General features: G+C 41.0%; 1 protein-coding gene across 1 annotated transcript in view; it reads right to left on the bottom strand.

The window, feature by feature from the left end:
• Nucleotides 1-20,406: 20,406 nt before the first annotated feature.
• The window catches only part of LRP1B (LDL receptor related protein 1B), a 477,945-nt gene continuing 472,230 nt past the window's right edge, over nucleotides 20,407-26,121 (bottom strand). The window contains exons 89-90 of the mRNA XM_059852348.1: nucleotides 25,719-25,863; nucleotides 20,407-22,208 (exon numbers count right to left, since the gene is read on the bottom strand). Coding sequence (XP_059708331.1) covers nucleotides 22,068-22,208; nucleotides 25,719-25,863 — 286 coding nt within the window. The 3' untranslated portion in view covers nucleotides 20,407-22,067. The remainder of the gene's footprint in view (nucleotides 22,209-25,718; nucleotides 25,864-26,121) is intronic.

Genomic DNA, 26,121 nt, shown 5'->3' with positions numbered 1-26,121 from the left:
TGAACCACAGCCACATGCTGTTCCTCTGCATTCACAGGCCACATTACAGCTTCTTTGGTGTTACAAGTAAGCAGTAGAATGGACTTGTGTGGAATTACTTGGCTTATAAAAACTTGGCTGCACAGAAAGATGTCTTTTAAAGTGAAAATTGAATATTGTTCTGTACATGCCTTGAATGTAGCAGAGCACAGAAATTGAAGAAATTATTAAAAAACATCCACTCATGAAACATCTTTTCAACAGAAAAGAGAACCCTAAAAGTTGGAGAACATTAAATGCCAGCTAGATCCACAAAAGGTAAAGCAAATACTTAATCTTTTGCACTTCATTACATGAGTACTAAATCCATGGCAAAGAGTCTCTGGCTGGGCTAAAAAAATACAAGTAAAGCAACTTGGATTCAACATCAAATAATGAGAAAACTTCTGATGCTTCCCACAATTAGGTTAGGTTAAACTCAAAACATTTATGGAAATTCATAAGAAAATATAACTCTTAGTGAAAAGGAAAAGGGTTCTTGTAAATTTTTAATATGAACTATGCAGACAATTACATTAATAAGATTTAATTATACCATGAAATATTTAGTGCTTCTCTCTATGCTAAATATTATTTTGAACACAGTTCTAGAAAAATTAGAAAGCTTAAGAGATACCAAGAAAGAAAACAAGAACAAGTATTAAAAGAAATTATTTTTGAAAATGCATTAACTGTAAAGACTATTGTTTCAGTCTTTACTCAAAACAAGGGAACATTTTGGTCACCTATTGCATATTAATCTCTTTATAAATACAGATATAAGAAATACTTTGTGTGCTATGTTTAATTAACAGAAAAAACAGCTCATGTCCTATAGGTCAGATTTAACAAAATCTACAATTAACATCCAAGTTTTGGAGGAAATGCATAACTATTTAGTTATTGCATAACTATTAGTGTGTACATTTCCTTTTTATTGTGGCAGAACTAACCAGCCATATATTTACTATCCACCACAAAGTGACTGGCTAATTAACCAGCTTGTGAAATATTGTTTCCTAAATTGTCTGCTGTTGCTATCTTCATTCTATGGCTCTTTGGTCTCACACTACATAATTGAGGGAAGCCAAGTTTCCTGCAGGAGGTGCACTGGATTCTGTCCATCCTCAGCCCAGGTTCTGCTTCAGTGTAGGCTGCATCCTACTGACCCACAGGATGGGCTCCCATTCCCACCCAAATCCTTGCTCTGGTGCCCACACACCTGGGTGCTGGTGCTGGGAGTTCAAATTGTGATTTCAACTTATTGCCAAAAGAGCAGAATACCCCCAGGACAGCTGTAACTGGATGAATAAGTTGCTATTCCTTAAAATGCACATGGCAGTGTCCCCTGTACCACTTACCTGTGCCTCAGACCCACTGATTTCACTGAGGTTCATAAGGAATTAGGTGCCAGAACACCATTAAGTGGGGTTTTTCATCCTAAACATGAACCAAATACTTTATGCATCTAATAAAACCAATATTTGACAACCAGAGAGGGACTCCAAGGGTTTACCTGACTTCCAGGTGAGCAGCCAGGGCAGTGTGCTGGAAACCTGGGCAGCCCAGAAAAACATGCAGGATAAATCCTTCCTGGGGTTGTTGTCTCCTCCTGGATGGGAATGAGTGCTGTGGAGGTGGCCCTGAAAATATAAGCATCATTTTTTGTAAATGGGATGTTTGTCTTTACATTTCATAGAGCCAGAGAGTCACAGAGTGGTTTGGGTTAGAAGGGACCATAAAGGTGCCTTTACCTAGTTAAGGTCAAGGGATCTCAAAATAATCTTAACTACCTTTAAACTAGTCCAACACCCAATGCCATGGGCAAGGACACTTATAGGCAGTGAGTTCATGTATTGACTCAAACCTATACACGTTTTAATAAGGATACAATAGATAACATATATTTGCATATAGATGCAGAGCTGTCTATGTGTATACACACACACAGTCTGAAGCCTCTGCTCTGCCCTCCCCTCCCATCCATGTCAGATATACAAATTAACCTTATTTCTGCAGGGCATGACCACAGCTTGAGGAGGAAAGAGAAGAGGAGCCCGTGCTGCTGCTGGCACAGAGCGTGTCCCTGTGAGGACAATCCCTGCTTCCCACAGCCAGGGCACTGACAATCCCTGCTTCCCACAGCCAGGGCACTGATTTAAGGATGGGTTTGCAGCCTCTTCCCTCACCAGTACCACTTGGCATATGGAACAGGGAAGTGGCACTCTGTATATCCAGCCCCAGCAACTCCTAATGGTTTATTTAATAATTTGTCACAGGAGGAGGTGCTATGATTAATTCTGAACACAGAATGCTCACACTGCTTCACTATGGTGATCTCTTTAAAGGATCTGCTGGCAGCAGGCACCAGTTGTGATTTCCCATCCTACCTGGTCTCACCTCAGCCGGGGCACCACAACTTCTAGACCAGTCCTTGGTGGGTGGTGTCTCTGCCCATGGCAGGGGGTTGGAGCTGCATGGTCCTTCCAACCCAAACCACTGCATACTCTACCATGTCATTCTGTTTTACATGTTTTCTCTGCCCTCCACCACTTTCCCCCTTTTTTTTACCTTTAATTCTCTCACTTTTATCTCTTTTCCCTTTTGCCTACAACGCCTTGTTAGCTTGAACACACTCTTTCACTCTGCCTACTCTGCCAGGGAGCAGCTTGGATTTGTTTGTTTTCCATTTGATTTGGAAGCCCATAAAGGAGGGAGAGGAGCAAGTGGTCCCAGGTGCCCAGGGGCAGCCACCTGCCCCTTGTGCCACACGGTGCAGGGGCATGAAAAGCAGAGTTACAGATGGGGAGCACGTAGCTCAAGGAGAGAGGCTGCAGGGAAGATGAGGAGCCAAGAGCCTGGGCTCAGAGGAGGTGAGAAAATGAACCTGCCCAGAGATGAGAGAGAGGAGGGCACAGTTTGCTGCAGCTCAGAAAGAGAATTAACCAAAGCAAATCCCACAAGCCAGCACAGAGCTGCAAGTGGGGCAGGGGAGACAGGAGGAGATGCACAGAAAACTCTTTTTTGCTGTTGTTCTGTCACTGCTCAGCTCATTCCTTTGAAGATTTCTGTTTGTTTTAGATGGGAAATAGCAGGCAAAAGTGAACTGGAAAAATATTTTGTAGGTGTTTCTTCTGTCTTTTTTTCCCCCACTTATTTATTTATTTATTTATTTATTTAAAACACTCTGCTCCTTCTTGAGATCTCAAAGCCCAGAGAAGGCAAGTGCAGACCATCTCTGACTGGTTTGGGGTCCCATCACATCTGCCCTGGGAAACACAGACAGGAATGGGCAGGGCTGGCTCCCTGCATAGCACACCAGGCAGGAGAAGACATTCCATTTATAAGACCAGAAAATAGTTTTATTTTTGTATTTGGCGTGGGTTACCTTGTGTTTAGTGAAAGAGAGGATTTAGCTGTAATTCAATCCTATTTCCACTTCTCCAAGCAGGAAACTGGGCACAATGGACCTCACCTTTTCTTTTTGTGTGTAGGAAAATCCTCCAGGCAGCTCTCCTCACTGGCATGCAGGAAGGTTGCCCACTCTGGACCTGTAGTCTGTGGGTGGAAAAAGAGGCCACTTGCTGTCAGCACAGCATCAGGCTTTGCAACAAATGTCACCATATTTGGCACCCCCAGATACTGAGTTTTCTCACCTCAGACACACTGCCATGCACATGAGCAGGAGGAGGGAGGGAGAAGAAGCCTCTGCCTTAGGCTAATCATGGAGAGCAGTAGGTTAAAAATTATGTTTTCAAAATATATTGATTTTAGAATAAGCATCAATTTACCTTGCCCCCCTACAAGCTTTTTCTAGGACACTAATTCATGATCTTTACACACACACAAAAAATAGTTGAGAAGCCAGAGATAAGACATGCTGGTTGAATTTAAAATTATTTCTGCCACAATAAAAACCAAAACCAAAACCAAACAACTTTTTTGTGGACAGATTCTCAGATAAATCTGCACAGCTCCTCTGAAGTGAACTGGCCCATGACATTTTGTACTCCAGCTAGAGAGTTTGCCTGTGTCAGATTGATCCTGAAGGACACAAAGTCAGCCATCAAATCCCCTGTATTTTCAGCAGGGAAGGATTGGTTCCATTGTATAAACATAGCTGAGTTGCTGAAAAGATGAAGAAAAAGACATCATAAAGTTCCTGGTTTCCTAAGCAGATGGGAGAAAGAGGGCCAATATAGTGTAAAGCATCATTTCACCAGGAGCAGTGTCCATGCTGGAAGAGCTCTCAACAGAGAGGATTTTACTTTGCCATGTGTGGTCTCTGGGAAACAAAAGGAAGGGTGTGACTGAAATGAAGACAGACAGAATGCAATATTTCCCTTTGATGTGTAAACAGATTTAATGCTACAAAAATCAATGAGGAAACTCTCCAAAGGAGAGTGTTTTAATGTGTTATCATATTTCACATAGATTTCATAAAAATTCAATTTCAATTATAGCACAGTTTACAAACAGAGGAAAGCGCTGTGCCTCCCTGGAAAACATATGGCCATCAAAACTTCAAACAAAACACTGCCAAAGTCACTCATAAAAAATAAATAGCCATAAGCCAGTGTGTTATTGTCCTTTTAATGTCTGCTGAATGCCCATAACTCTTCCCGTGCCCGCCTCGGCTGTCAGCTCCCTGACACTGCAGCCTCCCATTCTCACAGCTCCCCTTGCCGAGCTCTCAGAACAGGAGCTGCATTGTGAGCAGGGCTGGATGGTTCTGGTGCTATCTCACACCTCCAGCTGAGCTGCTGCAGGAAAAGGATCCCATCAAAAACCCCAAAGAGCCCCAGCGTGGCGGTGGAGCGGCAGCAGCAGAGGCTGAGCCCAGCCACGGGCCAGGGCTGCTGTGCCTGCTGCAGGAAGGGAAATGGGCTCTGTCCCAGGCAGCAGCAGTCATTTCCTGAGAGCTCCTGGCTCCAGCCACCAGCTCCTGCTTTCCCAAATTTAGAACCCATTTGGTTTGCCCCAGCTGGATGGCAGGACTCGGTGTGGGGCACCTCATTTCTGGCTTTGCTGCAGGTGTCAGGGCTCTGGTCCTGTGCAGGGGCACAAAGAGGGCTGGGTGTACAAGTGGGGACCTACTTTTGCACCTTTGTCAAGGGATTGGGACAGGAATGAGAGGAAAAGTCCAGGCTGGAAGGCAGAGGTGGCTGTGAAACACCACTCCCTTGGCAGATGTGCAGCTTTGACACCAGCACAGCCTGTCCCCCAATGCCCATTGCTGGGACACACTTGTGTCACAAACCCTGTTTTTCCTGCCACTGGGATACAGCTAAAGCTTTATGGAAAAGCAGTAATGCTAGAAGGATCACCATGTCTCTCTCTGCACTTTCCAGCTGATGGAGAGATGAGCTTCTTCCATTAACAATCAAATTGCAATTTTTTCCCAGTATTTTGTCCTTTAAGAGGTTCCTGCTGTTGGATGGAGACCAGCACATGGAAATGAAGGGATGCCTGGCTGGGGGAACGTGCCCCATCCCTCTCTGAGGTTTTGGCCCTTTGCAGTGCCCACAGAGGCAGAAAGGGAGGGCAGGGAGGGGGAGCTTCTCTTGAGACAGGGCCAAGGCAGCATTCAGGGAAAAGCCAATCTCCAGGGCAGCACTCCCCAGCCCACTCACATCCCAATTTAATTTGGAAATACAACAGGGAGCTACTGGTTATAGAGGTTTTGCTTGGTCTGGAGGGAGGTGAATAAGGAGCAAGTGCCAGGAATGAAGCAGAAGAAATGAAAACCAGAAATACAGGGAAGAAGGAGGACATTATTGATGGCATTAGGGAAGTGTAAGCGTGGGGGAAGAGAACGTGATGTATGCTGGCAAGGGAGGATGAGCTCACAAACCTGATGTGTTTTAGCTGTGAGGGAGAGAGGACAGGGCTCAGAGCTGACACTTTTCTCAGGGCACACCTGTCTAGCACAGCCTGGGGGATGTGGTGGCAGCAGTGGGGCTGCCTGCACCTCCACGAGCTCTTAATTTTGCTCTACCTTCACTGGAGCACAGGACAGACACCCTGATAAATATATAAATATAAAGAAGAAGAAAAATCATTTCTCCTTCCTTAATAGTAGCCTGCACCTAGGCTAGAGAATTCTTTTTCCAGAAAGGCTATAAAATGTATCATCCCTACCCTCCCAGTGGCATTAATGTCTTGCCTCAAAATACGCCCAATCTCGACTTTAGGACGTGTGGCCCTTGGAGTAAGGCCAAATATCCACACATCTGCCATTAGGATTTTACAGGAAACCATTTAGTGGCAAGGTTTTCCCACAGGCAGTTCATCTCCTCACTAAATGAGCCATTCTGACAGCTTCTAGACCATCTTTCTCTGTGAGCTCTTTGGGGCAGTTTGGTTTTAAGGCTCCCGAGCATAAACAGCCAACAGCTCGCTGGGTTTGGTCACTTCTAGAACAGTAAAGACAAAAAGGAAAGACTGATTTTTTCCCTTTTGTTTGTTTGTTTTTCCTATTACCAGCAATAGCATCTAAGTTCACAGTGGGTATCACAGTAATATTAAAATAGATCATTCTCCCAGGGCCTGAGAAAATAGCAACAATTAAATGTTAAATATAAATGCATGACCCTTTCAAGGTAGTTCAGGCCAGTTTCATCAATAAATAGCATTGCAGAGAAAGATGAGTCTCACAGCATCTCCCAAAGGGAACTAAAAATGATGGGAAAACTTCAGGCATAGTCACAACAGCAACAGCATCAGGGTGCATAGGAATGCACATTTCTGCACACTAAATATTCTCCTTACAGCTTTCCATCTGGGTCTCTCCTGTGGGGGTAAATTTATTCCAATAATGTCCAATCCTCTATTTAGAGATCTGTAATGGCAAGGCAGCCTGAAGCACAAATTCACAGAGATAAAAGCCCTGGAGAACATTCACAGGTGTGTGCCTCCACTCAGCCTCACCAAGGAACACAAAAGCCCTGAATCTGCAGCAGTTTTGGGTCAGACATATTTTTTTTAGTATTTTATTTGTTGTTTTTTGGTGAGGTCTTTTTTTTTGTTGTTGTTGTTTTGGTATGTTTTTTTGGGGGTATTTTTGGGTTGTTGTTTTTTTGTTGGTTTTTTTTTTTTTTTCTTTTGTTTCTTCCTACCCTGTTAGCTGGGTGCCCTTCCTGAGGGTGGGTTGGGATGCTCAGGTGGGAGAGCTTTGGGTCTGTGTGCTAAAGAAGACAACACATATTTGGAAGTGATCTATAAAAAAGCCTCTGGTTGATACCTAAATTCTTTAAATATTTAACTAACAGCCATGAAGAGAAAAGTGGCCACCTTGTTTAACCTGTGAGGAGCTGGGCTGTGTTAGGTGGCAAATAACACTGTCTAAAATGCCAGGAGGGAGGGAAAAATAAAGAAACACAAACGCAGGGGTGATGGAGACAGAAAAGCACCTCTGTCAGTGGATAAGTTGGTAGCTTTGCTCTGCATGGGAGGTGGGACTGGAGCCTTCCAGGGATCATGCTGTGGGTTTGAAGGGTGGTGGTGTTTAGAGAACAAGCACTGCCTGTCCCCAGGACAAGGCTGGAGGGGAGGAGAGCAGCTCAGATATGTCACCTCCAGATTTCTAGCTGCTTCTGGCTAAAGCAACAGAGAAATATATCCCTTTCCCTTCCAAAAACTCTCCAAGGATCCACAACAGTAAAATCAGAAAGCTCTAACCTAACATTTATAAAGAAGAATATAAAAGAGGAATAAAAAAATATTGCACTGGTGGGTAAGCAGTTGGTTAAATCAGGCAGGAGAGCCAGGAAAATGCCATCCCACGTGATGAAGTGCAGCCAGGAGGACACAGCAGTGGGAGGAGGAGTGTGGAGCTCTGTGATGGAGCTGCTTGCCCGGGGTGCTGCAGCCCAGCAGTGCATCCATGCCTTGGGCACGCTCACAGGGAAGAGAGAAAGGAGTGAAGGACGTGGTTGTGGATCTTCAGGCAGGGCAAGGAGGAAAAAGTGGCAAGACCACAAGAGTTTTGGTGAAATCTGCAACCTCTCAGGTGTGCTCAGGGCTGGCACTGGAATATTGCTGTGGGAACCACTGCTGGAGCTCCCCAGCATGGGGTGACTTTCAGAGAGCTGCAGCAACCCCAGGAGAAGGTTGGGCTGGTGAAGATCAGCCTCAGCAGTGCCCTCCAGGAGAAGAGCAAATAAATTTGGGCCACAGCTTCCCCACTCTGCCCAAGGAGCTGGGAGAAGTCACAGTGTAGGAAAGTTGTGCTGGACTTTAATGAGGCTGCCTGTGGGCAAATGTGAAATGAATAAAAGACAGCTGATGGAAACTAATCACTGCCTAAAAGAGTTCAGTACAGATGTGTTTAAGACACAGTTATGAAAGACAGGATTGAACATCTCCTCCAATAAAAGCTGTGTCAAATGACAGCCCAGGCCGAGGCAGTTAATTAAAGCACAGTGTTGAGACACTCATGTATAGAAAGCAATAAACAGCTTTTGCAGTTGATTAAACAGTGAAGACTGGGGGTTTTAAATTGGCACAGGAGATATTTGCTGTAAGCACACCTCAGAGTCACAGGTACTCATGCTCCAAAGAGGATGGTTTGCTCAGCTTACCTTTCCCAGAGCAGGAGCAGCAAGTGCATGGACCTGGCAGATGGATTTTCTTCTCAGCAGAGGTGGCTGTGGTCGTGAGGGAGGCTGGGGAGAGGCTGCTGTGTGGAGCAGAGGTGAGCTGAGCCTCCAAAAGCAGGTAAAATGCTTGATAACAGGCACTCATTTTGCTGCAGTTCATCTTTTCCATTTCACGAATGCCCCTGTTGGTTTTTAGACACACAAAAGCCGTTCCAGAGCTGAAAATTGCTCTCACTGTGAGAGCACCTGGCTTCTGTGGCTTGCAGCTTGCAGCCATCCCCAGCAGCAGCCAGACGTGCCGTGTGACACTCAGGACACGCACACAGCAGCAAAGTGCCTCACCCCAACTTGTTTTTATAGACAAAGCCAGAACAAAAGCAAAGCCAGAGGCACATTATATGAGTTTCACAATGCCCTGCCATCAAACACAGCCTCCTGCAGCCTTCCCTCCTGAGCAGAGAGTTTTACAGAACGATTTACCAGAGCCACAGAGTGCTAAAGCTGGGAGTGGGTGAATAGTTTTCTTTCCACCTCACTATTTCATTAAGCACAATTTACCCTGAGCTTGAGTGTGCCACCAGCTGTGCCTCCCCACTGCTCTGTCCTCTGCTCTGCCACAGCCACCAGTAGCCCAGGATTTGTGAGCACAGCTCATACTGGGCATGGAGAGTCCCACCCTCACAGAACATTTGCATTCAGAGCCCAGAGGAGAAGGGTAAGGTGGTGAGGCAGAGTGTTTGTGGTGAAATTCCCCTTTCTGATCAGTGACAGCACTGTGTTTCCCAGCTGTGTCTGCACGAAAAAACAGTGTAGGCAATTCAATCAGAGGAATTCTACTTTAAATATCAGCTGAGAACTGTAAATAATATAATAATATAATATTGTAGTGCAATGTAATTCAATGCAAAGTGCATACAGGTGTCAGTTGACAGCAAACAAAGAGAAGATGCTGAATACAGGGGCTAATTGACAGTGCTAATTATTTCTCATGAATGGATAACATACATAAAAAACTATAATTTGTAGAGGATCCTGAATGCTGGAGGGAGATAAAACCATCAGGTTGTGCCAGGAGGAGCCAAGGGACAGGATGGGTTCCAAGGAAGGGACACAGAGCAATGACCCTGTGCTGCTTTCAGCCCGAGTTCTCCAGGCTCAGGAGCCAAGCAGGGCTCCCTGTCCATTCTGTTCTCAACTGTGAAGTGCAGGGAAAGGCAGGAGCTCAAAACGAGTTTCAGTAGTGGATCTGCACTTCACTTTTCACAGCAATGGATTTTTTAAAAGGTATGTCAAAGAGAATTGAATTTGGGCAAATGAATACAGCAGTAAGTGATGTAACTCAAGTTAATTACATCTTCTCTGTCTCCCAAGAACTGGATTTTTCCTTCTTCCAGCAGATATACTCTATATATTGTAGGCTTGGTTGAAATCTAAGCGTTCACTTTGGATCAAGGTGTTTTCCTAGTGAAATATACTGAATACATTTTGAATTTATAAAATCCTCTCATGATCAAAAACTATTGAGAATGAGGATGGGAAAGCAGGGACCCTTTGAAACAGTTTGTAAATATATTCTGTGAAATTCTGGTGTGTGTGGAGGAGTGCCCCTCCTGTGCTCCAGGTGGGGGCCCTTCCCTTTGGCCAATACTTTCTATCAATATAATAGCTATAATAATATACAATCTATACTTCTCTAGCAAGAGAAAAAAAGCTCCACCAATGTGTGAAAAAGCCTGTGGGACCAGGAAATGGCCAAACTGTTACTGGCAGGGTTAAATCATGGAATGTCCTGAGGTGTACATTGGGAAAACAAGGTTTTCTCCAGGCTGTGTGGAGAGGATGGTGCTGCTCTGACAGAGTGATGGCTCTTATTTCTTTTGGCCTTTGGCATGTGACTATCATTTCACATCCTGATGCCCATCAGCAGTGTCCAAACAATGTTCACTGCAGTGACATTATTGTTATTGCTGTTGAAAAATGGAAGTAAACAAGGGGCCTGGACATATCCATAGGGCAACAGGGCTTTACAAGCACTTTTAAATACACAAGTTTTCAAATTTTTCAGTTGAGTACTCTCAATAGCAATACTGTGTGTTCTTGCAAGGGTTTCAGCCTGCAGATTTATGCTCTAGTGTGAACTACATTGCTGCTTTCAGCTGTAAACTTGGTTCAGGAAAAAAAAAAATATGCCCAGACTGCACAGTGAACCTAAAAAAACCTCCCTGTCATTAAGAAGCAGGTTTGCTCCACAGAATTTTGAACAGCCTTTAATTTCCACTGTACATTCACACACACACACTGGACTAACTTCAAGCTCTCACAGGAAACATCCAAAGAAGGGATTTTAAATTCTAGAGTATAAAAAACTGATTTAATCAGCTTAAAGCATGTTGATAAAATAGTTAAGTAGATTAGATTAAAATTCAACAGTTTCAATGCTTCATGAGTAAAGCTGTTCAGTCCCTATGAGAGTGGCACTTTTTTTGCCATCATCTGAGGAAAGCAATGGACACCAAAGACTTGTCACATCACAATAAATGCTCTTTCCTGGCAAACTTGGAATTCAGAGCACTCTTAAAGAGCAGGTTATGCAAATATCCGTTTCCTATTAGAAATTTAACTATGTGATACCATGCTATGAAAATCAGAAATTCACTTCCTGCCTGTGTACCTGGACTTTAGAAGACATCCTTGTGTTTCTGCAGCACAGTAATCTCAAATATCCTGAAATTCCTAAAAATTCCTAAAAAACCCTAAAAATCAGTATCTCACACTGACACAAAAAATACTTACAGAAGTGATTTTGACATTCTAACAGGAAGCTAAACTGCACCATGAACAGAATTAAGTAAAGCAGATCCATCTCTGTGGTGGCTGCTGCCAAGTTCCCCCCAGCCTAGCAAGCAGAACAGTAGAGGCAACTCTTAAAAGCAATCAAAACTGAAATTACAGGGGAAAAAAAAAAATGCAGCATAATGGAGCACTTTGCTTTGCAGGGCTGCTCTAGGTTAGGTCAGGCAGAGTTTTCAATGGAAACAAAAAATCTCTACGCAGTGACAGCAAAGAAAACTGAAGTAGGAGATGCCCTTATTGTCATAAATGTCCATTTCCCTCTGTGTCCTTTAGAAATGTTACTTTTCATGAGCCTCACTACTGTGTAGGGTTATCATGAGCCCTGAGGGGGCTGTGTAAGGTTATCATGGGCCAGTCCAGCCCAGCTGGCTGAGGTGTCCATCCTCTGCAGGTTGTGAGTCTGGTGCTCAGAGCAGGTCAGCACAGAGTGGAGCTGAGAGAGAATTCAAGAGCCATCAGGAGGAGAAATGGCAGAATCTCAATTCCTCGGGGCCAGAGAGCCTGGTGGCACAGGTGAGGAGTGAGAGGAGAGAGCTGGAGTGCAAGTTAAGGGCTGCTGAAGAGAAAATGCTGGAGACAAAATCAGTGTGATCATTGCAATTGCCCAGAACAGACCCGATGCCTTGCACAGCTACAGCCTTTACAGAAAAGCATTTTTCTGCCCTTCCTGAAGGAAATGTGGGGTCAGGGCCTTCCTAGGACTGCTCTCTGGTGTTCACTTCTTTTGCCTTCTTTTCTGCTTTGTGACATCTTCCCTTTAGCAGCTAATAATGCTGAAGGGATAGGTAAGAGGAAGCCCAAACAACAAAAAATCCCTCCTCACTAGAGCACCTGGCAACATGACAAGACACCAGCTATTTGAAATGTCATCCTGGGGAAAGTCTCTTCTTCATTCTACCAGCACAGACCTTCCTCCAACCTGAAAAACTCAGATGTTTCTCCAGCAGAAATGATTCAGAAAGTTTGTAGACACAGATCTTGCTCTTATAGACATAATGAAGTTAGCTACATTGGCTACATTATCCCAGAATCATGGGGATCCAGGGTTCAAAGATACCCACAGGATTGAGTCCAGCTTCTTAGATACATGAAATGCTATCTGCATGACTCTCTGATGCCCAGAATTTTGCAGTGCTATGGATACAGCCTTGTTTGTTTGGAGTTTTTCTCTGCTGAAATATGAAGATATCTGCTCATCGTGCCTGGCATCAGCAAGGGATCAATGCATGTCTTCACTCACAGAGCAAGGTTTACAAGCAATGAAGGGATAATTCAGAGTTCTGTGATCACTTGGACTGCAGGACCCTCTGTGCTCATGAGGTGTAGAGCAGGTCCCACCATGGCAGGGTCATCTCTGCTTCATTTTAACACCACTCTTCCTTGAGGGCTGTAAAAAGTAGGGTAGTTTGTCCATGATGGATGGGACAGGCAGCTTTAAACTTCACCAGTGGAAACTGAGACATGTGCATAAAAATTAAAAAAAAATAAGGACAGCAAGTGCTGAAATTGGCTGTTTAAGGATATTGCTGTCACTCTTGAAATTGGCTGTTTAGGGACATTGCTGTCACTCTTCAGAAACTCTGGAGAAATGCCTGTGGAGGCATTTCTGAGCTGAGGCACTGCCTGAGCTATAGCTGATGCTGTTAGAGAAACGTGGAGAGGGCAAGAAGAACCCCAAGGTACTGTCAAGCCCTGTGATTCTGTATTTCTTATTCTTAATTAAGTAGTTCCCTCCCTCGGTGCTGTCCGCAGGGTTTCTGTCATCTGTAATGAGCATGATTCCGTGTTTCTGTCATTCTACTCTTCCAAAACACCACAAGTTTTTAAACTGCAATTTGAACTCTGAAATTGCAGGAAGTATAAATAAAAGGAACTGCTCTGTACAAAGAACTCAATTTCATATTATCTGCACCCATGGAAATCCAGTTAATTTCCCTGACTTTTTTCAACCTGCCAGGGAGTAGGAAGCAAAAAACCCTATGAAAACATTAAAGAAATAGAACTGCATTTGAGTACTTTGGATTAGGAATAAAGAAGGGTTGAAAACAATTTAAGAAATAAGAGGCTTCCAGTAACTGAGTCCCACAGACTTTGCAGACACATAGTATCTATAGAGATAGTTACTCTCTGAAATATCTGAAAACAAGAATTCAAAGGATATAAAAGGTGTTTTACTGGCTAGACTCATTTTCCATAACTTCTCGTGAGCAGTTATTATCCTGAACTTTGACATCCCTCAAAGCCCCTCAGCCAGCTAAGGGAAAATCTAAACAGAATGATTTCTTCATAAAATCCACATTTAAAATGCACCACATAGCTCCAAATGAACACCCTCCACCAAAAAACATAAATCTCATTATTTCTCCTCTTGTTTTTTTTTTTTTTTTTTTTTTTTTTTTAATTTTAGGTAACTTACATGTAGCTTTCCATGTACCTCTTGAATCTTCACCATCTTGCTCCACACCTCTGGAGACAGTTCCCTCTCCCAGCACTTGTTCATGGAGCCAGACAGATTTGTGTGAGCTCCCCAAAGGCTCGTCCCAGATCTAATCTTGCTCTCCTGCCATTACAAGGCTGTGTAGATGTTTTGGTTTTTTTAATTAAGAAGGGCCTCATTTCCCTTCCTCTGAGACACAACTGTTGCTTTGTTAGGTTGAGAAACACCTCCTCTCCTGATGGACTAATTAATTGCTCCTTGTCCCAGGGAAGGGAACGCTTCTGTTCCCTCCCTCTGGAGAGTCACTGAGCTGGTCTCAGGGTGAAGTGTCCTTTCCAATGAACTTTCATATTTTACATCAAGCTCTACAAATAAGCACACCTGACCCAGCAGTGCAGTGGAGTTTCAGTGTTCACAGGTTATTGCCTGCTCCTGGTGACATGGAAGTAATTAACCACCCCGGGGTGACTGACCTCAGCGTTTTTCTCCTTGGTGGACTGTAGCAATTGTTCTGATATTAATGATGACAATGAAAATAGGATGGGATGCAGTAATATGTGACAAGATCCAGGTTGTCATACTGTATTTATGGGATATGGCTATTTAAACAGACAATATGATTGCTGCTTTTCAATTTTCATTATGGTAATTGATTTGCTGTTTCATTTACTGTTAATGTGCTTGTTAACCTAAACTATTTTATTCCTTCATTAACATGTTAATTTAAAAAAAAAAAATCTTTCTGAAATTCTTCTTTAAAAAGATGTTTGAGAAGAAAATTCCTTTAAGATATTTTCAAATATTGAAATGTTAGCTACATTTTAAAACACTTATAGCAGTAGACACAAGTTGTAATGGATGCATAAACTTTTTACTACAAAAAAGAGGTTTGTTCTGCTGATTATAGACCTTAAAAGTAATTTAATATTGTTTCATTCAATTTTGCTATTCCTTAAAGAAAGACTCTGTTGTCAAGTCAGATGTGCCTAATTAGGACTTTTTCAGTGACAAGAATTGCTGTTCAATCCTTTAAGACTAATTAATTCTATAACAAAAGGCATGAGAGCTGTCATATACTTTGCCAGATATTCTTAAATCTGGGTAGATATATTTGGGTCAGGATTATGGACAACTGTAACTGTCCAGCCTGACTCAGTCTGGGAAATAACCAGCTAAGAATTTTGTTGGGCTAAAGAAGTGGGGCCAAACCCAGTGGTGGTGCTGGTGGTCCTTCACCCCATGAGTCCTTCAGTGGGACACAAGGATGTGTAATCCCTATTTCCCTGTTTCCCTCCCAGTCCTTCCATGCCTGACATTCCTTTCCACCACACTCAGGGATTGCTCTCAGCTCTCCCAGTGCTGTGTCCCCCTGCCCTTGCATATTTAATCATAATTAGAAGTCAAGTGACTTTTACGAGACATGAATGTTAATTACCTTTCAAATTGCTGGAGAGGGTACTTTGTCTGGAGCTGCTGTGATTGTGGTAATTAATTAGTTGTGTGAGGTCAGCCTCCTGTCTTGCACAGTTCATTGAACAGCATCTTTTCAAATATTTATAAAGATGTTTTAGTACCTATCACTGAAAGCTACATTAATGTTTTAATTTAAGCAGAAAAAAAGCACAACCTAATCCTATCAGACACAACTGTGGTAGTATATCTCCATAATAGCAATCTCAAATTAGGCATTATGTTTTATTTTATTCATGTTCATTAAGAATAGGGGAGAAATATATCTGATTCTGCATTGTAGGAAACAAACTAGAAAAAAATGAACTAGAGCTAAAGCTGTAGAAAAATTTACATTAAATGACTTTTCAGGGCAATGAACTACTAGGATTTCAGGAATTTCAAGATGATTAAAATAGCTGAATATATGCAGAAAGTCATCACAGATCTTCCACTAAGGCTTAACATCTTCTGAAAAGTGTCAGATAAGACACATCGGGGCAGAACAAGGTCTGAACCCAATCATGCACACGCAGACAATCCCAAAGAAGGTCTCTCTCTTTATGACAGACCCATTTCCAAACTGCCTGCTGAGGTACAGAGCCCTACAGGTGAGATAGGTTTTGTTTATGCCACCATAGCTCACCCCAGCTGGTGGAAAGGACACCAAAAGTCCTTGGGATCTCCAGCCTGGGGGAGCAGGGGCTGCACCTGCCTTGGGCAGCTCACACACAGCTTTTAGTGCACAGTGACTCTGGCTCTGCTCTACCAAGAGCCCTGGTACACTCTCACTACATAAAGAAGTTCCAATGACTGCCAGCCTCTAATTGAAATGTTGTGACTCCTGAAGTAGGGACAGACATGCAGCATCGATATTCCAACAAATCTGATCACTGGGGAATGTGCTGGACACCTTTACCCAGTTCTACTCCCCAGTGCACTCCTCCTGCTCTGAAAAGCAGCAGATAAGACCAGACTTTAGAAGTTGAACGTTTACAAGTGTACACAAAAATTCAGGATATGCACATATTCCATTTTTGGGTCAGGTAGGAGAAGAGAGATGTCCAGAATTACAACTTACCTGTAGAAGAGGAACCTTAACCTTATACATAAACCAGACCACTCATCCCATCTTGTTTTATTCTTCCTGAAGGACATCTCTCCTGATGTATTATTATAAGACACGGCAGACCACTTCCCAGTATGTGGGAATACTACTTGAACATTTCTTCCTTTTCCTTTTAAAACCAATAAATTTTCTTTTTTAAAAATAAATTTTTTATGGACCTCTAACACCTCAAAGTAACAGCATAACTACAGCTGCTATAGTTACATTTCCATAATCACTTCCTGATTTACCAAGCACTTAATCTCATATCTCACCAGGTGTGCAGAATTTCTGTTGGGCAGCTCTGGGGATAGCTGGCCACTCTCTGAACGAGTGAGGGAAAGGCAGGGTGTGATGTCCACTGCACGGGGGCAGACCTGGAGGGCAGAAATCTTCCCCCTGAGCTCCCTGCTGCATTTTGCTATCAGGTGTCACTGCTCTCACACCCAGCAACCTCGTGCTCTTCAGAGCTTCATTCCTGCTTTTCTATCAGACCAGGGCTCCACTTCAGGAGACCCAAAACCTCAGATTCCTCAATGGAATTAAAGCTTTGCCCTAACATCAGCTGCTGCTCTTTGGACAGAGCACAGTCCACAGTGGCTCCTGCCCTGATTCAGGTGTCACAGAGCTCAGTGAGCTGCTCACACACACAGGGCACCAGATTTAAACATCACCAGGTGCAAAACCTTTCCCCTAGGCTCAAATGCAATCCTTGCCACCCTCTAGAGCTACTCAGAAGCTTGGACACTCACCTGTTGAGCAGGTCACCTCTTCAGCAAGTGTTCTCACAAATATGCACACACTTCCCTTATTCTCTGTATCACTAATGAATCATCCAACACCAACTCATGTGACAGAATGCTGCCTGTGCATTACAAACTGTGAGAAACTATTGGACTACACAGCTTGTTTCCTGAAATCTTCTGAGGTGCCAACTCTTGTAACGTTCAAAATTGTTTATTTGAGAAATATTTTAAGAAAAATTCAGTGGCCAGTTTCTATAAACCTTTTTTTTCTCTCCAGCATGAACAGATACTTTAAAAGAGCTTTAGCAGTAATCCTAAATTAATATTTCATTTGAGTTTCCATGGCAGTTTCAGCTCTTCCTTTCTATTCAACTGTGAAAATTATTTTTTACTCAGAGTAACTACAGATGAGTTCTGATACTATACTATTCACTATATACATTTTGTATTTGTATGCACTGTGGTATTTTAAAGGGTTTTTTTAACCAAAAAATGGATCATTAGTAGGCTTAGTAGCAGTAGTGGAGGTCAGCAGTACCATCATCCTCATTCCAGGGAAAACTGATTGAACATCCTTTGAGGCCAGCAGACAGTTCCCTCTCTGCAAGTTCAACTTTGAGCATCACTGCCAGAGGTCAGGAGAGGCACAACACGCACCAAGGGATGTGCAGCTGCCCCAGGGAAGCACAAAGATTCCTTCTGCTTTTTTTCTTCCTTTTTGTCACCTTAAAATATGGGCACTGAATGAGCAACCCCTGCCTCCACGAGATCTGTATTTCACATGGGGAGATGGTAAAGCACAATAAATTAGTGACCTAGGATGATAAATTGTCCTTCCCTCCATCAGCCATCCTTCTGTCCAGTTAAAACTTGAAAAATTCCAAATGCCTCAGTACTTTTGCAGAGATGCCAAGTGTTGGACAGACAAGATTCATTGTTGGTCTGCTTGTTCCACATGAAAAATGTCTTCACTTTTAAGGCTGACAACCTTGAGGACCTTTTATCATCACTGACATTGCTTCCCTCTATCATCTTCTCATCCTCCAAAAAGGGGATGCATTGGTTCTATTCTGATACATTAGGAACTTTCACAAATTTTCTGAAATGTTTGCACAAAATTCAGTTAATATATGTGACTACACCGATTCTGATAAAAATAAAGCAATTGCTGCTACATGAGGAGTTTCTCAGCAATCTCACTGCCAGGTAATTGACTGAGGTAGGAATTTTAAAGGCATTCCACTACAGTGCTTTCCTCCTGCAAACATCAACCACCATGACTCTCTTAGAAATGAGAAAGAAACAGAATATGCTCAGCAAAATAAATATTCTCAAATCTTCTTCCTAGTGCGTTCATCAAGAGCACTGCACTGATGTTGGCAATCTCAATTTTGTGGAGTGACTAATCAGAGTACCAGGAGCATCACCCATCTCAGTTTGTCATTTAGAATTCTGTTGTCATCATTCAGAGTTTATGCAAACTCTTGTGTAGACCAAGAGGCCAATTACAAGGCAGAGACTCCACTGCACTATTATGTAAATAAACTAGAATAATTTCTGTGGGGAAATAAAAAATCCATTAGAAAGAACTATAAAATTTTCAACACATCCCTTTTTTTTTATGTTTTGCATAGAGATTCTCCATTCAGCAAAGAATTTTAGAACCTAGTTTGTGATGGAGGACATCACATGTCCCCCTTCAAACTTAGACTTTGTTTTGTTGTCTATTGAAAGAAAACGTGGGTATTCCTTAGCCTAAGAGCACAAAGTCAATGAACAGTTCCATTTCTGTAAATAATTTTAACTCCTGCTATTTGTGGAACCCACAGACAGCTTCCCATTGCCAAGCAAAATCATTAGTACTGTGGGAGAAAAAAAATTATCCCAATGAATTCTGTGGAATCTTAGAGAACTGGCATTTCACCTGAGTGTTCACTGAATGCTTTCACAGGGAAACAACCAGGAAAAGCCTTGCAACTACACTCTGAAGAGACAGATCCTTCTATCTGTGATGCAGCCAAATTCTTTTATTTCTAAGCTTGTGTCAGCTTACAACACACATGAATCTGTGCTCTAAACAATAGCAAAAAGGCTGTGGGAATGTAAAAAATTAAACATTTCTCTTGTCCCTTGTAAAATGTTCTGGAATTTCCTGCCCAAAACCATTTTACTGAACTTATGGGGACGTATGTGTAAGTAATTGATCAGGTCCTCAACCTTTCACCCTTCAGATCCTTGAGTGTTCTGCCCAGGTACAGAACCTGGGGATGCTGGGGCTGTGGAAGGATTGTGGAAAGAGTTCCTGTGGAGAACCTTGGTAGAGTGAAAAAACAAACAAAACCCCATTGTGGATTGTTACACCTATGGGCAACTTAAAGATTACTAAGTATGGCAGAGATAGAGCTCAGCATCTCCATCAAAATTCTGCCTACATACTTATGACCTCATTCTGATCTAATATTGAATATTTAATAGCTCCACTAACATCAAATGTGCATTTATAAGGAAATAAATTATTATTTATAAAGTAATAACTCTCAAGCAGGTGTAAAGTAAATAAAATGTCTCAGTGAAGGGAAACTGAGACATCACAGTAAGTAAAATTCCTCAGGCCTGTGTAAGAATTCATGTTTTAACTCATGTTACTTCTATACCCGCCAGATAAAGTTTAGATCTACCTGAGTTTTGAAGATAAGAGATTCTCTTCCAGAAAATTAATGGCAAAGTTTCTGAAATTTCCAGCTACTTACGCCTCATAACAACTGCAATTGTGGAAAAAAAAAAAAAGAGGGCCTAATCTATCTCTGATGATGTCAGCAGAAACAAAGGCAGAACCTGTGGAATCGTAGCTGTGTGGTATGAAACTATTTAATACAGTATTTTTATAGAAAAAATAATAGCTTTAAAATTCTATTGACATTAATATACAGCTATACACCTAAGTCATCCAAACACGTGCAGAGCTGCAAAAACATTCAAATAGAATTTGTATAAAAAGCAAAAATTTTCATTAAGAAAATGGATTTAGCCATTTGTACAAAGTAATTTTTTTTTTGCTTCAATTTGCTTTCTTTAGCTTTCATTTTATAAGTTAAATTTAAAAATTAGTCAACACACTGAATTAAGTATGTAGATTTTCATTTAAATAAATCAGTCAACAATTTTTTTTATAAAGTATTTAACACTTCATTGTAGAAACATAGGCAAAATGACTATTATAACCAAAATGAAAAATACTGTTCAATTTAAAAAAATGTACTTAAACAAGAACCTGAAAAAGTTTATGATATGCATAACATTGTTCAAGCAAAATTGCACTAGTATTACATAAATCAAGAGTTTTATAAAGGCCCCAATATGGCAAAGTTTAGAAATAGGTAGTATGCATGCACAATAGTACAACAAAAATCTCTTATAAAACAGCAGTTATTTTTGTAATGCTTGTACAAAGGGAATAAAGAGCAACCACAAACATATTTAATCTGTTAGGTTAATATATTATGATAGCTAAAAGTCAGTCATGTCTAGCAGAGGAAATAAGAGTCCTCCACAGTATATGTGTGAATACGTCTTTTGTGCCTTTAAAGTTATGTATAAAACATTTTGATTCAGTTCAAACCTGAAAGTAATTGTACTCTTTATTTCCATCAAAATTAAAAAAAAGTGAGTCGGATTTCGCCTCTTAGCAACAACAGAAAACAGGCCAGGTCAGAGAAGTGCTGGAAACTGATACTGATGCTTTTCACTTTTGATACTTGGACTTTGATATTGAACCCAGACTACTGAAACTTGGGCTTTGCTAAGGTTTCCCTAATAGGCAGCTTGGCTCCTTTTACCTCCACAATACCACAGTTTACCTTAATTTAAAGAAACTGCTGTGTTTTGAATCCTTTAGTATCACCAAAGAGGTGTGAGGGGTTTTATTTACGATTGTCAAAACCGAATGCTGCGATCATCTGAGTGTGCTTAAGGTTTGGGGTCTGGCTTTTTCCCTACTGCTCAGTGTGAGTTGGGGAGTTATTAATCCACAAGAACTGCGTGTGATTAAGTGAATAAACATGTAAAGCATGTGTAGGCAATGCCCTCTTGTGCTCTAGGGTGGCTACTGTCCTACAGGACTGTTGGAGTTCCCACAGCAAGTAAGGTTTCAGCTTCCAAGATATATCGTTACTATGTTCTATAAGGTTTTAATAAATACAAAGCTTGTTTACATGGTATATATGTTTAGTATATCATGTACAGTCACTGAATTTCTGAAACATAATCATCGTGTTCATGCAGATCATTAGATGTTTCACTTCTATAGTCTTGTTTACTTCTTGGCAACCTAAAGCTAATTTCAAAGCAAGTTATGTTTGTTGGTGAAAAGTTACCTAGCTTCATCAGGATCTGAAGAGAAGTTCTAATGGGCACAAAGAAGAGAGTAGACCATTCAATCATTCTTTCACCATTTAAAATAAACAAAATTACACACTGTACTACAGCTTCCAGACTACATAATGAAAAAGTGCAGATACCATCTTCATCGATTAAGTAGAACCAAAAAAGTTCATAGAAAATAGATTGCTCATTTTCACGCTACAAACGAATATGTTGTTTGCCATTTTAACAAATTTAAAGGTGTGTTATTTCAGCAGCATTGTTGTAAATTGTACCGTAGTGCAGTTTCTTTTTCATAAAAATACCTTACAAATGGTCAGTCAAAAGTCATCAGCAAAAGAAAAACCCAGAAAACAATCAACCAAACAAAAAACAGAGGTAATGCTGATGCCAAAACAATTATAATACTGTTGGTACATAGAAAAGTAATCCTTATATTTTATACATTTATACAGAGTATAAAAGGTAACAGCAGATTATGCCACAGTCTCCCTTATCCCAATATCTATTTTCTTTGGAAGAAGTTCTCTTCTTTCATCAACACTTGCTAAGGAGTTTCGACAGTTTTGTCCATCCACGTATAACTTTGCATATACTGGATTGGCGTAATTTGTTGGCTGCAGAGAAATGAAGCAAACATTAGACCAGTCAGGTCGAGTCAAAATTAGCATTCATGGAAATGGAAATGGCTTTGTTAAAGCAAGAACAAGTACACATAAAATACAACAGGACGTATTTAATAGATACCTGGACGTCTGCAAACCTGATGATGAGTTAATTATTTAGTTGAAAATTAAACTCAGGATGAGACATGCTATTAAAGTAACCAATGACATGACATGCAGCACATTATGATATTAAAACCATAAAAACATTGACAAAAAATTAAATGAAAAACCTTGAAAAAATGTCTCTGAGGTTGACTTGTCCACCTTATTACACTGGAAGATTTCAGAATAGATATGAAGGAGTTTATAGAGAAGGTGCACTGTGAGACCATGTGACAAGTTTAACAGTAGAAAACTGCAGCCAACAGTTTCCATGTATTACCTGTTCTAAGACATCAGCATCCCATCAATAGCTGACCATGTTTTCGAATTCTGTGGCCCAAATACACAACATGATTTGACCAAAAAATTCAAGACTTTCGTCATGTAAATTAAACTTTAATAATAAACCAGCATAACTGTTAATATATCATAGTAGTTACAAATTGATAAGCCTTTTCTCAGCAATTTTGGTGGTTTGGACTGGAATGAAAAAAATCTGTTGAAATGAGTGGCACTTCAGCATTGGACGAGTCCATTTTTAATGCTGCAAAGCACTTTATTGTGTGAGAAATCCCTGAGTCTCCACTACTTCCTTCATATTTGTGCCTTTATTGTCTCTAGAAGAACTCTGCTATCCAATTAGAGTTCAGCTTTTATCCATGATAACAGGAAAGGGAACCTTGTGGTCAAAATCCTCCTCTTTTTACAACTAATTTATCAGCACTGCTCTGCTTGCACAGATACTGAGTGGAACATCAAGAAGCTCTAAAAAAGGGAAATTAATTTGTTTGCTGTAATAAGAAGTGGCTAAACTTTGAATTGGCCAAAGCAGAACTGGGTAGGTTTTCCTGACTTGAAAATATCCTGAGTTCACCCTGGGAGACAAGGAATGAAAAATGACTTTAAGTCTTAGTTCTTCCTTTCCTTGTTGCTCAACTCTGTTTCTGAGCCCAGGATTAAGATATTCCTCAATCTGGATAGATACAGCAGCTGCTGAGTTAGTGAGTTAAAAGCTGCCCATTCCATCTATTACAGATGAAAAAGTGATTGCCTTGTGGTCCAGACTTTCCTGGAATGGAGGCAGAACAAGGTGAGCCAAATTTATTTAATAAAAAAAAAAAAAAAAAAAAAAAAGAAAGAAACACAATTTAAAAAAGAGCTACTCTCAGTTCTACCTGTCTGTCCCCATAGACCTTTACTTTTGTGGTCATGATTATAATCAGAAATTTAGTTTTATTTCAATTGTCAGGACTTTTTCACTCCATTGACAACCATTATTAAGGATGATAGCCACAACAGAACAGAGATCCTTTGCATCTATACAGTGCCTTCCTGAGTCATTAAAATTGTATATAATAGCAGTGTCTGCCTCATGATCCCTCTCTGAGTGGTACTGATTGCACAAGGCAGTACAGTGAGGTACAGAAAGAAGCTGGAGTGACCAGAATTTAAGAGAAAAAGTTAAAGATGGGTGAATATTCTGGCTTTTATCATCCATGGTTCTGTGCTCCATCAGAAAAAACACACCCCATAACAATTATTACATTTCCAAATACAACATATTACAGTCATGCAAGAATGTGAATGGCACAAAAGATGGGTATATATTGAGGCACATGAAAATGAATGTTGTATTGATGTCCCTTCTGTATCTTAAATCTTAATGTTTGCAACCCTCATGCTAAGTTGTAGCAAAAAACCCCAATATTTTAGAAGGAGCTCTTTTATGATACAAATCCATTGAAATCTGAACAATTATAACATGCTTTGCAAATATTGAAGGAAATAGTTAATTTTTATGTGCATCAAATTCCTTTAAAATAAAACCACTTGTTTCCATTATTTCTGACCATCTTTCAGTTTGATAAACGTCACTAAATGCCTGTAATTACATACAAATTTCAAATATATCTGGATAAATGGCTGTGATGACCATGCTAAACTTATAACTTAGAATATGGCAAAGCATCACATTGCTTACTGGTTTTTTATTCCTTTGCAAAGACATTTGCAGTTTTAGATCATGTTACGATGATGGGTACAGATGAAATTTTGTATGCAGAGGGGGACCCTTTATTTCAAATAGAAAATGTATTATTTACTGTCATTCTTTGTTCCATTAAAAGAAGAAAAACAAAATTAAAAACAAACAGAAAATGGCTCCACTCAAAAATGACAGACAAACTTTCTTTAGAAGGGGGCTGTGGTGGAATGGAATGGACTTGGATCATCATTTCTCACCCCTGTTGATAGTGGTCCTTTCAAGTCAGAGTTTAGGTAGATTGATGGAGCTGTGTGGGGAAGCTTGAATGCAGTGGACCCTCCCCCTATGTATCTGGCCTGTATAAACAGAAAATTTCAGTTTCTGTGCTAATAGAGCATTTTCCACGTGTACTTATCAACACTGTTGAATAAACAGTGCGCCAACTAAAAACATTATTTTAGAGTGATCTACATTTATAAAAACCTCCTTCTAGGCAACCCTCAGCACGAAAAACTCTTACATTCAACACAAGAATAAAATTCAGCATTTTCCAACCATTTTCCACTAAGGATTAGGGCCAGATCACACAATAAGCATTGGCTCAGCCACTCTGCCTCCAGTGAGTAACTCCATTTTCAGCTTACCTCCTGCACTGAGCACACTGCCTGTGTGATGCAGCGGTGACATTCCTAGGGCTATCAGTAATCCTGTTATTGCTTTGTCAGAAATGCCAGGCGGTGATGGCTGCCCTTTGGTGTGGGCCTGATTATGGAGCTCCGGGAGAGACAGCGCGGCATTACCGCGCTCATCCCGTGTCACATCACTCAGGCGCTTCAATCACTGCGCCGGTGCTGCAGGACTGACAGCATCTCTCACAAGGCAATGATAATACTTACTAGCTTTGTGCAAACATTTAATCCATCTGCCCCGTCAGGGATCCCGGCTCCCCGCGCCTTGGCAAGTTTTCACGTGTGCAATAAGTTAGTCTCCTATGCATGCGTGCACTCTTTCGTGCTTCTGACAGGGGCTGGACAACAATGTGTTTCCAGTTTTAAATATTTGCCACTAGGTTGTGGTTTGCCAGCTCATAAACACATCTGCCTTGACAAAAAAACCCCAATCATTTTGTGGTTAATTTCTAACTCTATTTTGATCAAACACAGGCACTAGGAAAAATGACCATCAGACAGCAGAAGAATACAAAACAGCTGTTAATATATACATGACAGTTATTCTAATGAATTCTAACTTGGTTTTATATTCATCAACTAAATCTAAATGTCATTGTTCTGCATTTCTATTCGTTACATTTAAAGACAAAACCTTTGCAAGACGTAAAATGGCTTTGTCACTAGAAAGAGAAAAGAAATTACCTTTTCTGCATTTAGAGTAAAATCTGAGGCTAAAAGACCACCTTCACTGTGGTCATGGCCCACCTCATACATGTTATATGATGGATTGCCAATTTCTACATTGAGTCCTCCATTTATCATGGGTTGTCTTCTGATAGTTTTTGTCCTGTAATGCATAAATACATAAAAAAAAAAAGAAGATAGTGAACTTTCAAGTGAGCTGTTGGGTATTTTGTTTCTCTTTAATCTCTAAGATCAACAGGATGAAAAAGCATTTCCTGCAGAGACAATCATAAAATCCTTCAATTTTCCAAGCAAAGTAACAATCTGAGTCTACATATAGATCTCACAGAAGCTGGAAGCAGAATTTTATTGTTTTTCTCAGTTTGGCTGTATTGGTATGAATCCATACAAAGTACTAACT

The sequence above is a fragment of the Haemorhous mexicanus genome, chromosome 8 (genome assembly GCF_027477595.1).
Source record: "Haemorhous mexicanus isolate bHaeMex1 chromosome 8, bHaeMex1.pri, whole genome shotgun sequence".
NCBI classification, from domain to species: Eukaryota; Metazoa; Chordata; class Aves; order Passeriformes; family Fringillidae; genus Haemorhous; species Haemorhous mexicanus.
The sequence above is the reverse complement of the archived record's forward strand: the minus strand, read 5'-3'. Positions and strand labels throughout refer to the sequence as shown.